A 12,590-nucleotide genomic window follows, 5' to 3' on the forward strand; every position below is an offset into this window, starting at 1 on the left:
ACATAAAAAAGGGTCAAATACCACCATACTGTCAAAAATGTGAAAAATATTGTGATAAGATGTTTGACCATGTCGCCCAGCCTTAATTTTAATCATACTGGTCTTTGTCAGGCAGAGTCTTCATCAAAGCTGCGCAGACAACCTCTCTGTCCAGTCTCTACCATCTCTGTCTTTATTGAGCTAGTAGTAATGCAACAACATTTCAACCGAGCTGAGCTGAGCAGACAGTGTGCCATGGACACAGGCTGTGTCCAATCAGAACCTGGTGATCTGTGACTGCTGACACAATGAACTCTTCGTGAGGGCTTTATCTAGTCTTTACTGTCCATGGTGTGTCTGTGTGTATCTGTCTGTCTGTCTGTCTGTCTGTCTGTCTGTCTGTCTGTCTGTCTGTCTGTCTGTCTGTCTGTCTGTCTGTCTGTCTGTCTGTCTGTCTGTCTGTCTGTCTGTCTGTCTGTCTGTCTGTCTGTCTGTCTGTCTGCCTGAGCGCTAGAGTGTTACTAAAGCAGTCAGAACATTCACATACCGCAGGGGAGACAAAGTTCTTTTTTATATATATTTATTTTTTCAATTATTTTGGGGTGATTCTTCTGTTCCCCCCTCTATAGTCAACTAATTCAACAAATTCAATGAATTTGGCACTTTATTAAAAAAACTAAAGCAGTTCATACAGTCTCATAGAATGTTATGATTGGGGAGATGGCCTTCTGTCCAACACAGGGAAAGGGAAATAGGGAGACCTAGTCAGTTACACAACTGAATGCATTGAACTGAAATATGTCTTCTGCCAGAAGGGAAGTGCAGGGCGTGTGTGTATGTATGTGTGTACAGACAGCTGTCCCTAAGCTGATCCTTGATCAGGTTTAACGGCTCTTTCCAAGGTCAGAGACCTGACGAGCCGTGGGATTGGGCAGGAGTGACAGCTGCAGCAGTCAATCAGATCCATCGCCTCTGCTGCCAATCAACACCCTGCCACAGCTGATTTGGCAAGCACTCTCCCCGGGGGGGGGGGCAACGTCAGGTTTAGAGTGGACGCCTTCTGCTAGTGCTGTTTGAATCCCCTGCACTGACAGAAACCTTCCTTCCTATCTGCTTCATTCATTATATTAATGGCCTCACTGTATTTAATGGCCTTGTTCCAACACTGGCAAGGCTAGCAATGCTTTATTAGTGTCACGCACGCAGTGATATGTAACGTCCCACATGTAGAAGTATAGCGAGTCACACTCCCTGTCATACAAACAAGCACACATACACACACACAGACACACACACACACACACACACAGTCAATCGAAATCAAGACAGTCACCACAGGCGCAGGTTAACGAACACATACATGTTTACTGTAGGGTACACAGCTTCAGAAATTCCACAACAGCTTCAGAGTCATCTGCATCATTGACGAAAGCCTCACTTCACAACAGACCAAACACCAACTGTACAAGGTCTGCAAAGTGTTTGTTATCAATCCTGTTCTATTAGAGCTACTATCGTTTCTCAATGCTCTACACAACGACACCGAACGGACAGAGGGCGGAAAAGGAGGAGAAATGTCAGCCTTACCCGTAATCATCCAACGAGTACATGGCCTCAGAGAGAAGGAGAGGAGAGGCAATTCTTAATGAGATGCAAGGAGGGAGGAGAGGATGGAGGGGAGGAAGAGGGGATACAAATCTGACAACGGTCAAGGAGGCCAATGCCGCTCCTTTCACCCCGATTCTTGACATATACACACAGATAGAGACAGACAGAGAGAGAGAGAGAGAGAGAAAGAGAGAGAGAGACAGACAGAGAGACAGTGACAGAGAGAGAAAGAGAGCGAGAGAGAGAGACACAGAGAGAGACAGAGAGACAGTGACAGAGAGAGAAAGAGCGTGAGAGAGAGAGACAGAGAGAGACAGTGACAGAGAAAGAGAGCGAGAGAGAGAGCAAGAGAGAAAGAGAGCGAGAGAGCCATAGAGAGAGACAGAGAGAGAAAGAGAGCGAGAGAGAGACAGAGAGAGAAAGAGAGCGAGAGAGAGCAAGAGAGAGCCAGAGAGAGAGAGAGCGACAGAGAGAGAAAGAGCGCGAGAGAGAGAGACAGAGAGAGAAAGAGCGAGAGAGAGAGACAGAGAGAGAAAGAGCAAGAGAGAGAGTGTGAGAGAGAGCGACAGAGAGAGAAAGGAAGTAAAGGAGAGGGAGTATAAAGATCTGTGACGTCCCTTGTCTTCTTGGGTAACTCACACATGCTCATCCTCTCAGGGGATTGAACGGTCTTGGTACACACAGACACACAAACTGACACACACTCTCTCTCTGACACAAATGCACACATAGGCCTAGAGGATGAATCACACAAGCTGATCTTTTTAATTACCACACACTGCAGGGAGCTGGCAGATGGGATATAGGGAAAGTGTGTGTGTTTGTGTGTGAGAGAGAGAAAGGGAGAGACAGAAACGGCTGTTGGACGGAGAGGACCAAGATGCAGTGTGGTAAGTGTCCATGTTAGATTTAATCGATAAGCTGAACACTGAAACAGACCGTAAGCACAACCGAAACAGTCCTGTCTGGTAGAGAGACAGAAAACAACAACCACAACTCAAGTGGGAAAAACAGGCTGCCTAAGTATGGTTCTCAATCAGAGACAACGATTGCCAGCTGCCTCTGATTGGGAACCATACCAGGCCAAACATATAGAAATGGAAAACATAGAACACAAAACATAGAATGCCCACCCCAACTCACCCCTGACAAAACTAAAACAGAGACATAAAAAAGGAACTAAGGTCAGGACGTGACAGAGAGAGAGAGAGAGAGAGGGGGTAGAGTAAAAGGGGGAACATTTTCTCTCATTCACTAAGACTTGATTACCTCTAACTGTTCTCTGAGGATTATTCTGACACAATACACTGCAAATGTACAATGCGCTTTTACGATCAGTGACAAGTTACAACGTATATTTGTAGCAAACAGAGTGGAGAGATAAAAATGGCTACATTGGACCTTTAACGTGCTATGCTGCATCAGTTGGGCTTTCTTTTCAAAAATGGCTAGGTAGGTAATTAAGCAATAAGGAGGTGTGGTATATGGCCAATGTATCACGGCTAAGGGCTGTTGTTAGGCACGACGCAACACAGAGTGCCTGGATACAGCCCTACATATAACACGGCTGTGTTATATTGGCCATATACCACAAACCCCAGAGGTGGCTTATTGCTATTATAAACTGGTTTCCAACGTAATTAGAGCAGTAAAAATACATGTTTTGTCATACCGTGGTATACGTCTCATATACCATGGCTTTCAGCCAATCAGCATTCAGGGCTCCAAGCACCCAGTTTATAATTAACGTTAGTTAATTAGCTAATGTTTAAGATAAGAGGGCATCAGTTCGTGGGAGCCCAAACTGATCCAAATGAAGCATGCATAACCAATTCAACCTTTACAAAAAGACAGTTCACTAACGTTTTTTTACTCATATCCATTTTTTTCCCGGCCTTCTGAAAATACATCTGATCTGTTGCGATTGAATTGGTGCGTTCTCTCCTGACTGAGTATGACATTGACCTGCAAGTCAGATAACAACTGTGTGCACAGTGCGGAAGACGCAGAATCTCATGCCAACGAGAGGTAGGCCTAGTGATGAGACGCTAGGCTCTTTTAACTGACTGATATTTTGGACTCGTTCAGTCAAAAGAACGAATCTTTCGACTAATTTTGTTCATTTAAGCCAGTAACGCCCAGAGCACACAGGAACCCCTACCGGGGAACAATTAACTGAAAACGTGAAAGAGTCATGATTCTCCAAGCCTCTCGCCCACATGTCGTTCGCCATGGTGGGCTTCTTGAAGCTGTCATTTGTGACTGAGACTTGTAAACGTGTGCTTTAAACAACGCACATTTGTTGATTGCTAGGCATACAAACGCGATCATTTCTTGATACATTTTAAACGAGGTCTAGCGGGAGCCGCAACCGGACTAGATTGTGAACGACTGTTGGCGGAATGCATTGCTTGACTGCAGTGTGGGTGATCAACACAATATCATTTGCCGAACTGCAGGCTATCATATGAACTAGACTTTTCGAAGTGCCATCTTTCTTTTATTATTTTGGTGTGCTTTAGTATGGTTCTCAATGCACAATCACCTTTCCCCCCCCCCAATCCCATCAATAAAATAATTGTATTTAAGTCACACAAGTTTTACTGTAAGTGAAGTTTGAAATGCATTTGTTATTACAAAATGTGTAATGTGACAGGTATTTTAACATGACACTTTTTTTTACACACACAAAAAAAAACGTTTTTAGATTTTCAGTCATTTTTCTGAAATGAAGGGGATGATGACGCAATCTTTACGAGAGGGAGTATAATCTGATTTGATTGGTCCTCAACTCATGGCTCAGGATGAATGGAGTTAGCCCATTGGGTTAGCCTGCCCTGGAGAAGGTTAGTTCTGAAAGATTCATTGATATAGAAATGTCCCGGGTTTAAAAGTGATCCACCTTCGTGGTACAGGTTATTCCGAGTTGAACTCAGAGTTGACCAAAGTTACCGTGCTAACTCCTCAAACCTGATTTGTAGCTCAGCGGTCCCGGTTAATGTCAACTCGAACGTTGTCATTAAAACCTTGATTGATTGGTTGACAAGATGAACTCTGCTCATTGATCAACCGTGCTGCAGCGGCCACTCAAGACTTTATCTGCTTGCGTTTTATTCAGCCCGCCACCCTAACCCCATTGACTCTATGAGACCGTTGTTTACCGCGGCCTGTCTGTAAACACCATTAATCCTGCTGTAGGACTTGTTGCAGCCAGCACATGCAGGCCAAACAAACGACTAAAACGAAAAACAAATCATGGCTCTCGAGTCAATAAAAAGACTCGTTCAAAAAGAAAGAACCGTTCGCAAACTGCTCATCACTAAACCTGGCCTACCCTATTCTAATATCCGTAGGCTACATCTGCGTGGCACCATCAGCATTCAGATGTTTATAAAACAGCTTTCGCAATATTAAATCATAGGCTTTATTAATTGAGTGACAACCAATGTAATTTGCTGGGTCATTGTTACCAGATGCGCTGTAGAAAATACATGTTTTACCGGCGGAGCTGTAACCCCCCCCCTAATCTGATAGTAGTAGATTATGAGTCTGCCCTATGGCTCAGCTCACATCAAATCAAATCAAATTGTTTTGGTCACATACACATGGTTAACAGATGTTATTGCGAGTATAGTGAAATGCACATACTACATGACAAAGCAAAAACAGTAAAAAATAAATTTAAAAAATACTCTTTACACAGTACTTTGTTTAAGCACATTTGGCAACGATTACAGCCTTGAGTCTTCTTGAGTATGACGCTACAAGCTTGGCACACCTGTATTTGGAGATCCTCTCGACCTCTGTCAGGTTGGATGGGGAGCGTCGCTGCACAGCTATTTTCAGGTCTCTCCAAAGATTTTTAGATCGGGTTCAAGTCTGGGCTCTGGCTGGGCCACTCAAGGACATTCAGAGACTTGTCCCGAAGACACTCCTTCGTTGTCCTGGCTGTGTGCCAGGTCGTTGTCCTGTTGGAAGGTGAACATTCACCCCAGTCTGAGGTAATTTTTTCATCAAGGATCTCTCTGTACTTTACTCCGTTCATCTTTCCCTCAGACCCTGACCAGTCTCCCAGTCCCTGCCGCTGAAAAACATGATGCTGCCGCCACCATGCTTCACCGTGGGGATGGTGCCAGGTTTCCTCTAGACGTGATGCTTGTCATTCAGGCCAAAGAGTTCTATCTTGGTGTCATCAGACCAGAGAATCTTGTTTCTCATGGTCTGAGAGTCTTTAGGTGCCCTTTGGCAAACTCCAACTTGGCTGTCATGTGCCTTTTACTGAGGAGTGGCTTCCATCTGGCCACTCTACCATAAAGGCCTGATTGGTTGAGTGCTGCAGAGATGGCTATCCTTCTGGAAGATTTCCACATCTCCACAGAGGAACTCTGGAGCTCTATCAGAGTGACCATCGGGTTCTTGGTCACCTCCCTGACCAGGGCCCTCTACCCGATTGCTGAGTTTGGCCGGGCTGTGTTTAGGACGAGTCTTGGTGGTTCTAAACTTCTTCCATTTAAGAATGATAGAGGTCACTTGGGGACATTCAATGCTGTAAAAAAATGTTGGTACCCTTCCCCAGATCTGTGCCTTGACAAAATCCTCTCTCGGAGCTCTACGGACAACTCCTTCGACCTCACGGCTTGGTTTTTGCTCTGACATGCACTGTCAACTGTGGGACATTATATAGACAGGTGTGTGCCTTTCCAAACTGTTTATGCTTTATCATTATGGGTTATTGTGTGAAGGTGTCTGAATACTTACCGACTACCGTCTGCACTGTACGCCTCCCTACCACTGAGGAAGTACAGTTCCCGCTCAGCCCAGTCAAAACTGTTCGCTGCTCTGGCTCCCCAATGGTGGAACAAACTCCCTCACGACGCCAGGACAGCGGAGTCAATCACCACCTTCCGGAGACACCTGAAACCCCACCTCTTTAAGGAATACCTAGGATAGGATAAAGTAATCCTTCTCACCCCCCCCCCCTTAAAATATTTAGATGCACTATTGTAAAGTGGTTGTTCCACTGGATGTCATAAGGTGAATGCACCAATTTGTAAGTCGCTCTGGATAAGAGCGTCTGCTAAATGACTTAAATGTAAATGTAAATGTATGTCCAGGCCACTAGTTCAACTAGCTCTTACAGTCTCACGGGTCAAAGGTTGCATGTTCAAATCGCTGGATTTGAACATGCAACCTTTGGCACCAGAAACAGATGCGTACAACCATCCGCCATCAGCAACCTAGCAAATCCCGAAATCTACTTGAAGGTAACAGCACTCACTGGTGCACCTAGTGGCTGATTTCCGCATCGTCTCCAGATGTCCTCTGACATGGCTGGACGTCGAATACTGTATCAAGGGTGACCTGGCTGAGTTTCAATGTATGATTCAAACCTTGATTGGCAAACAAAGATTTTTGACCTTATTCCCATCTCTCTCTCTACTGTCTCTAGTAGCTTACTCTCTCTCTGGTGCACAGAGTAGTAGGGGCTACCATGGAACTAGAATGACAGTAAATTGAATTATATCGGGTGGTCACCCCGAGCCCAGCAGAAACTAGCACACATACGGGTCACACGCCACCAACCACACACGCCAACACACATCAACCCAAATCAATACGCATCGAGCCAGATCGATGGCCCACACGCTTTCAGTGCTTAATGAAATGTCCTAACTCACTCACTAGGATATTTAAGTGCATCCGTTATCTACACTATATGACCAAAAGTATGTGGACACCTGCTCATCGAACATCTCATTCCAAAATCATGGACATTAATATGATGTTGGTCCCCCCTTTGCTGTTATAACAGCCTCCACTCTTCTGGGAAGGCTTTCCACTAGATGTTGGAACATTGCTACCGGGGACTTCCATTCAGCCACAAGAGCTTTAGTGAGGTCGGGCACAGATGTTCGGCCAGTGCAGGCCAGTCAAGTTCTTCCACACCGATCTCCACAAACCATTTCTGTATGGAGCTCGCTTTGTGCATGGTGGATTTGTCATGCTGAAACAGGAAAGGACAGAATCGTCTAGAATGTCATTGTATGCTGTAGCATTAAGATTTCCCTCCACTGGAACTAAGAGGCCTCGCCCAAACCATGAAAAACAGCCCCAGACCATTATTTCTCCTCCACCAAACTTTACAGTTGGCCAAATCCAGATTCGTCCGTTGGACTGCCAGATGGTGAAGCGTGATTCATCACTCCAGAGAACACGTTTCTAGAATAGAAAACAGCACTTGAATCAGACTATTGTTTCAGGGATACTATGGTTGGTGCATATGAGTTTGTGTCTTAATGTTTTTTATATTTTTTTATCATGTGTTGGTCATTGTTGCATGTTCTGTCATTGTAAATCATTGATGATGCATGCTGTGATAAATACATTTCCTAAATAGGGATTAACAAACTAATATTGTACTCTACTCTCACTGTTCGGCGGTCCCGTTCTGTGAGCTTGTATGGCCTACCACTTCGCGGCTGAGCTGTTGTTGCTCCTAGACATTTCCACTTCACAATAACAGCACTTACAGTTGACCGGGTCAGCTCTAGCAGGACAGACATTTGACAAACTGACTTGTTGGAAAGGTGGCATCCTATGACGGTGCAATGTTGAAAGTCACTGAGCTCTTCAGTAAGGCCATTTCTACTGCCAATGTTTGTCTATGGAGATTCCATGGCTGTGTGCTCCATTTTATACACTTGTCAGCAACGGTTCTGGCTGAAATAGCCAAATCCACTCATTAGAAGGGGTTTCCACATACTTCTGGATATACAATCTAGAAACAAACGACAGCTAGCCAGGAGTGTTATGCTATGAATGGGATCTGCTGGAGAAAAAATAAATTACCTAAACTTGTGTTTTACAGTATATGTACAGCGTTACAGACTGACACCAGCTCCACTTCTTCCATTGCGGTTCCTCTAAACTCCTTCGGCTGTCAGCCAGAAGTGTTATGCTGTGAATGGGATCTGCTGGAGAAAAATAAATTACCTAAACTTGTGTTTTACAGTATATGTACAGCGTTACAGACACCAGCGCCACTTCTTCCATTGCGGTTCCTCTAAACTCCTTCATCGTTACCAGCGGACGTGACGAATGAGTCTCTCCGCTCGTTAGTCTCTTGTCAGTGGTCGGTTTACTGTCTCCTCGTTAAAGGTTTTTAACTGATTAGTGTCACAGCAGCAGATTAACACGAGATCACAGTCACAGTACAGACAATCAATCAGCAATTAACAGGAGACAGTAATACCATCACACAGAGAAAGAGAGAGAGGGGGGGGGGATGGGACTCTATATTCATAGCAATGAGAGAGTACTATCTGAGGTCTCTATTGGTGTGACTTTGTGGAGCTCACGGAATGCTGAGAAAAGAGTGACATCAAGTTAACTTGAAACATTAATTTGAACACACAGGAAACAAACAAAAAAAACAGAACGAGACACACACGTACACACACACACACGTACACACACACACACGTACACACACACACACGTACACACACACACACACACACACACACACACACACACACGTACACACACACACACACGTACACACACACACACACACGTACACACACACACACACACACGTACACACACACACACGTACACACACACACACGTACACACACACACACGTACACACACACACACACGTACACACACACACACACGTACACACACACACACACACACACGTACACACACACACACACACACACACACACACACACACACACACACACACACACACACACACACACACACACACACACACACACACACACACACACACACACACACACACACACACACACACACACACACACACACACACACACACACACACACACACACACACACACACACACACACACACATCATGCCATGCGAACAGGCTTAAACCGTGCTTACCGTCACCATACAAACATATGTCCCCCAAAATACCCACTCACACACATCCTGAGAGACCCCAATGTGGGAATCGTTTGTGGATTTAAAAGGACACTCCTAATCCAGCAGTAGTAGAAGACTGCAGGACAACTGGCAGCCCAATGAGTTCCCCATGGATGTACACTAACCAACCTGCTACTGACTGACAGACCGCTGGAAACTCTCACTGATCACCTGCTAATAGGATTAACATGTAATAAGATGTAATAAGATGACTGGGACACACACTGTAAAGGGGTTACTGGGAGTTTGACAGTAGCTTACAGGCAGCTCATGGCAAGTAAAATTCTGTATTTCATATTACAGTACATCTACTGTAATATAAATATGGTAATACACAAATACGGATTCAAAACAAGTACTGTCTAAGACACACAGTACAATACCGTAAAATTGACTTTCCATGAAAACTTTCTATTCAAACTGACAAATTGACTTTCCATTCTCGTGAACATGATGGTGCTCTCCGTTTTGCTCTACGACCCCCACAAGTGTCACGGGACTCGTCTGACACACCTAGTCATTCAAGGGTTTTTCTCTGTTTTACTATTTTCTACATTGTAGAATAATAGTGGAGACAAACTACGAAATAACACATATGGAATCATGAAGTAACCAAAAAAGTGTTAAAATATATTTTCAATTTGAGATTCTTCAAAGTAGCCACCCTTTGCCTCGATGACAGCTTTGCACTCTTGGAATTCTCTCAACCAGCTTTATGAGGTAGTCACCTGGAATGCATTTCAATTAACAGGTGTGCCTTGTTAAAAGTTCATTTGTGGAATTTATTTCCTTCTTAATGCGTTTGAGCCAATCAGTTGTGTTGTGACAAGGTAGGGGTGGTATACAGAAGATAGCCCTATTTGGTAAAAGACCAAGTCCCATATTATGTCAAGAACAGTTCAAATAAGCAAAGGAAAACGACAGTCCATCATTACTTTAAGACATGAAGGTCAGTCAGTCCGGACAATTTCAAGAACTTTTAAAGTTTCTTCAAGTGCAGTCGCAAAAACCATCAAGCGCTATGAGGAAACTGGCTCTCATGAGGACTGCCACAGGAAAGGAAGACACAGAGTTACCTCTGCTGCAGAGGATAAGTTCATTAGAGTTAGCCTCAGAAATTGCAACCCAAATAAATGCCTCAGAGAGAGTTCAAGTAAGAGACACATCTCAACAACTGTTCAGAGGAGACTGCATGAATCAGATCTTCATGGTCAAATTGCTGCAAAGAAACCACTACTAAAGGACACCAATAAGAAGAAGAGTCTTGCTTGGGCCAAGAAATGGACATTGGACCGGTGGTCTAAATTTGAGATTTTTGGTTCCAACCACTGTCTTTATGAGACACAGCGTAGGTGAACAGATGATCTCCGCATTTTGTGGTTCCCACTGTGAAGCATGAAGGAGGTGGTGTGATAGTGTGGGGGTGCTTTGCTGGTGACACATTTATTTAGAATTCAAGGCACACTTAACCGGCATGGCTACGACATCATTCTGCAGTGATACGAAATCCCTTCTGGTTTGCGCTTAGTGGGACTATTATTTGTTTCTCAACAGGACAATGACCCAAAACACACCTCCAGGCTGTGTAAGGGCTATTTGACCAATAAGGAGAGTGATGGAGTGCTGCATCAGATGACCTGGCCTCCACAATCACCCGACCTCAACTCAATTGAGATGGTTTGAGATGAGTTGGACAGCAGAGTGAAGGAAAAGCAGCCACAAGTGCTCAGCATATGTGGGAACTCCTTCAAGACTGTTGGAAAAGCATTCCAGGTGAAGCTGGTTGAGAAAATGCCAAGAGTGTGCAAAGCTGTCATCAAGGCAAAGGGTGGCTACTTTGAAGAATCTCAAATTTAAAATATATTTTGATTTGCTTAACACTTTTTTGATTCCATACGTGCCACTTCATAGTACTGTCTTCACTATTACTCTACAATGTAGAAGATAGTAAAATAAATAAAAACCCTTGAACGAGTAGGTGTGTCCATACTTTTGACTGGTACTGTACTTTTTTAATATACCTAAAGGGGTCCTAAAATTCCAAATCAATAATATCTGTAGTATGACCATATTTAAAAATTCCATATGTCCGTTTAGACCCCCCCCCCATTCACTACGTTAATGTGCCAGAAACAGCAATATTTGTTCAATTAAGCAAAACCCCAAAACTCAAATAGAAAACTCTATCAGCGATTTGAAATTCATCATTAACGTGACTAAATACAGGTCACTGTGTGTGAACCAACAGTGAAAACAGCTTTTAGTCCCGTATAGGCTGATTCTGCATGGAAACTGTGTCTGCATTTCAAATGTCAACCTATTACCTATATATAGGGAATAGGGTGCCACTTGGGATGCTATGGGCCATGGACAAAAGTTGCACACTCGGTTATATAGGGTGGTATTGGGACGCAACCAGTGAAGTTCTGAGTCTGTAACCTTGACTAATGTATGCTTGACCTTTAGAGCTGACTTCATCTGGTTAAAATCAATGGTCACTAGGTCACTGTTGGAGAGACCAACAATCACTTGCAGGCCTACACACAGCATGGAGGCTCACATGTGTTGACAGTTGGTCACAGTACACAGACACAGGCACAATCGATCAAGAATGTACATGAAAGCAAAACAAACACACACACACACACACACACACACACACACACACACACACACACACACACACACACACACACACACACACACACACACACACACACACACACACACACACACACACACACACACACACACACACACACACACACACACACACACACACACACACACACACACACACACACTACTAAACCAACACAAATGAATGGTTGAACCACAGTCAACGATGCCACCTACAGTACATCTCTATAACCGTATACATGAACATGTTTTAATCCCCAGACAGAACTGGGTGAATAGACACAGACATTATATAACCACTGTAGTCAGTCAGTTGGGGTTAGCTTATGTTAGGTTAGCTTAGCTTAGTTTAGCTTAGGTTAGCGTAGGGCACAGTAAGGGTTAGAGCATACAGGAAC

The 12,590-nt window shown here is 44.1% G+C and overlaps 1 protein-coding gene across 5 annotated transcripts in view; it reads right to left on the minus strand.

Moving 5' to 3' along the window:
- LOC123990987 (ena/VASP-like protein) overlaps positions 1 to 12,590 on the minus strand; it is a 65,097-nt gene that overhangs the window by 49,483 nt on the left and 3,024 nt on the right. The window contains exon 1 of one of the 5 annotated variants that reach the window (XM_046292062.1): positions 1,567 to 1,827. The exons of 1 other annotated variant lie outside the window; for it this stretch is intronic. In XM_046292062.1, coding sequence (XP_046148018.1) covers positions 1,567 to 1,730 — 164 coding nt within the window. In that variant the 5' untranslated portion in view covers positions 1,731 to 1,827. Of the gene's footprint in view, positions 1 to 1,566; positions 1,828 to 12,590 lie in introns of those variants that run through there. 3 more of the 5 variants (XM_046292063.1, XM_046292064.1, XM_046292065.1) reach the window with 3 other exon arrangements.

The sequence above is a fragment of the Oncorhynchus gorbuscha genome, linkage group LG12 (assembly GCF_021184085.1).
Source record: "Oncorhynchus gorbuscha isolate QuinsamMale2020 ecotype Even-year linkage group LG12, OgorEven_v1.0, whole genome shotgun sequence".
NCBI lineage: Eukaryota > Metazoa > Chordata > Actinopteri > Salmoniformes > Salmonidae > Oncorhynchus > Oncorhynchus gorbuscha.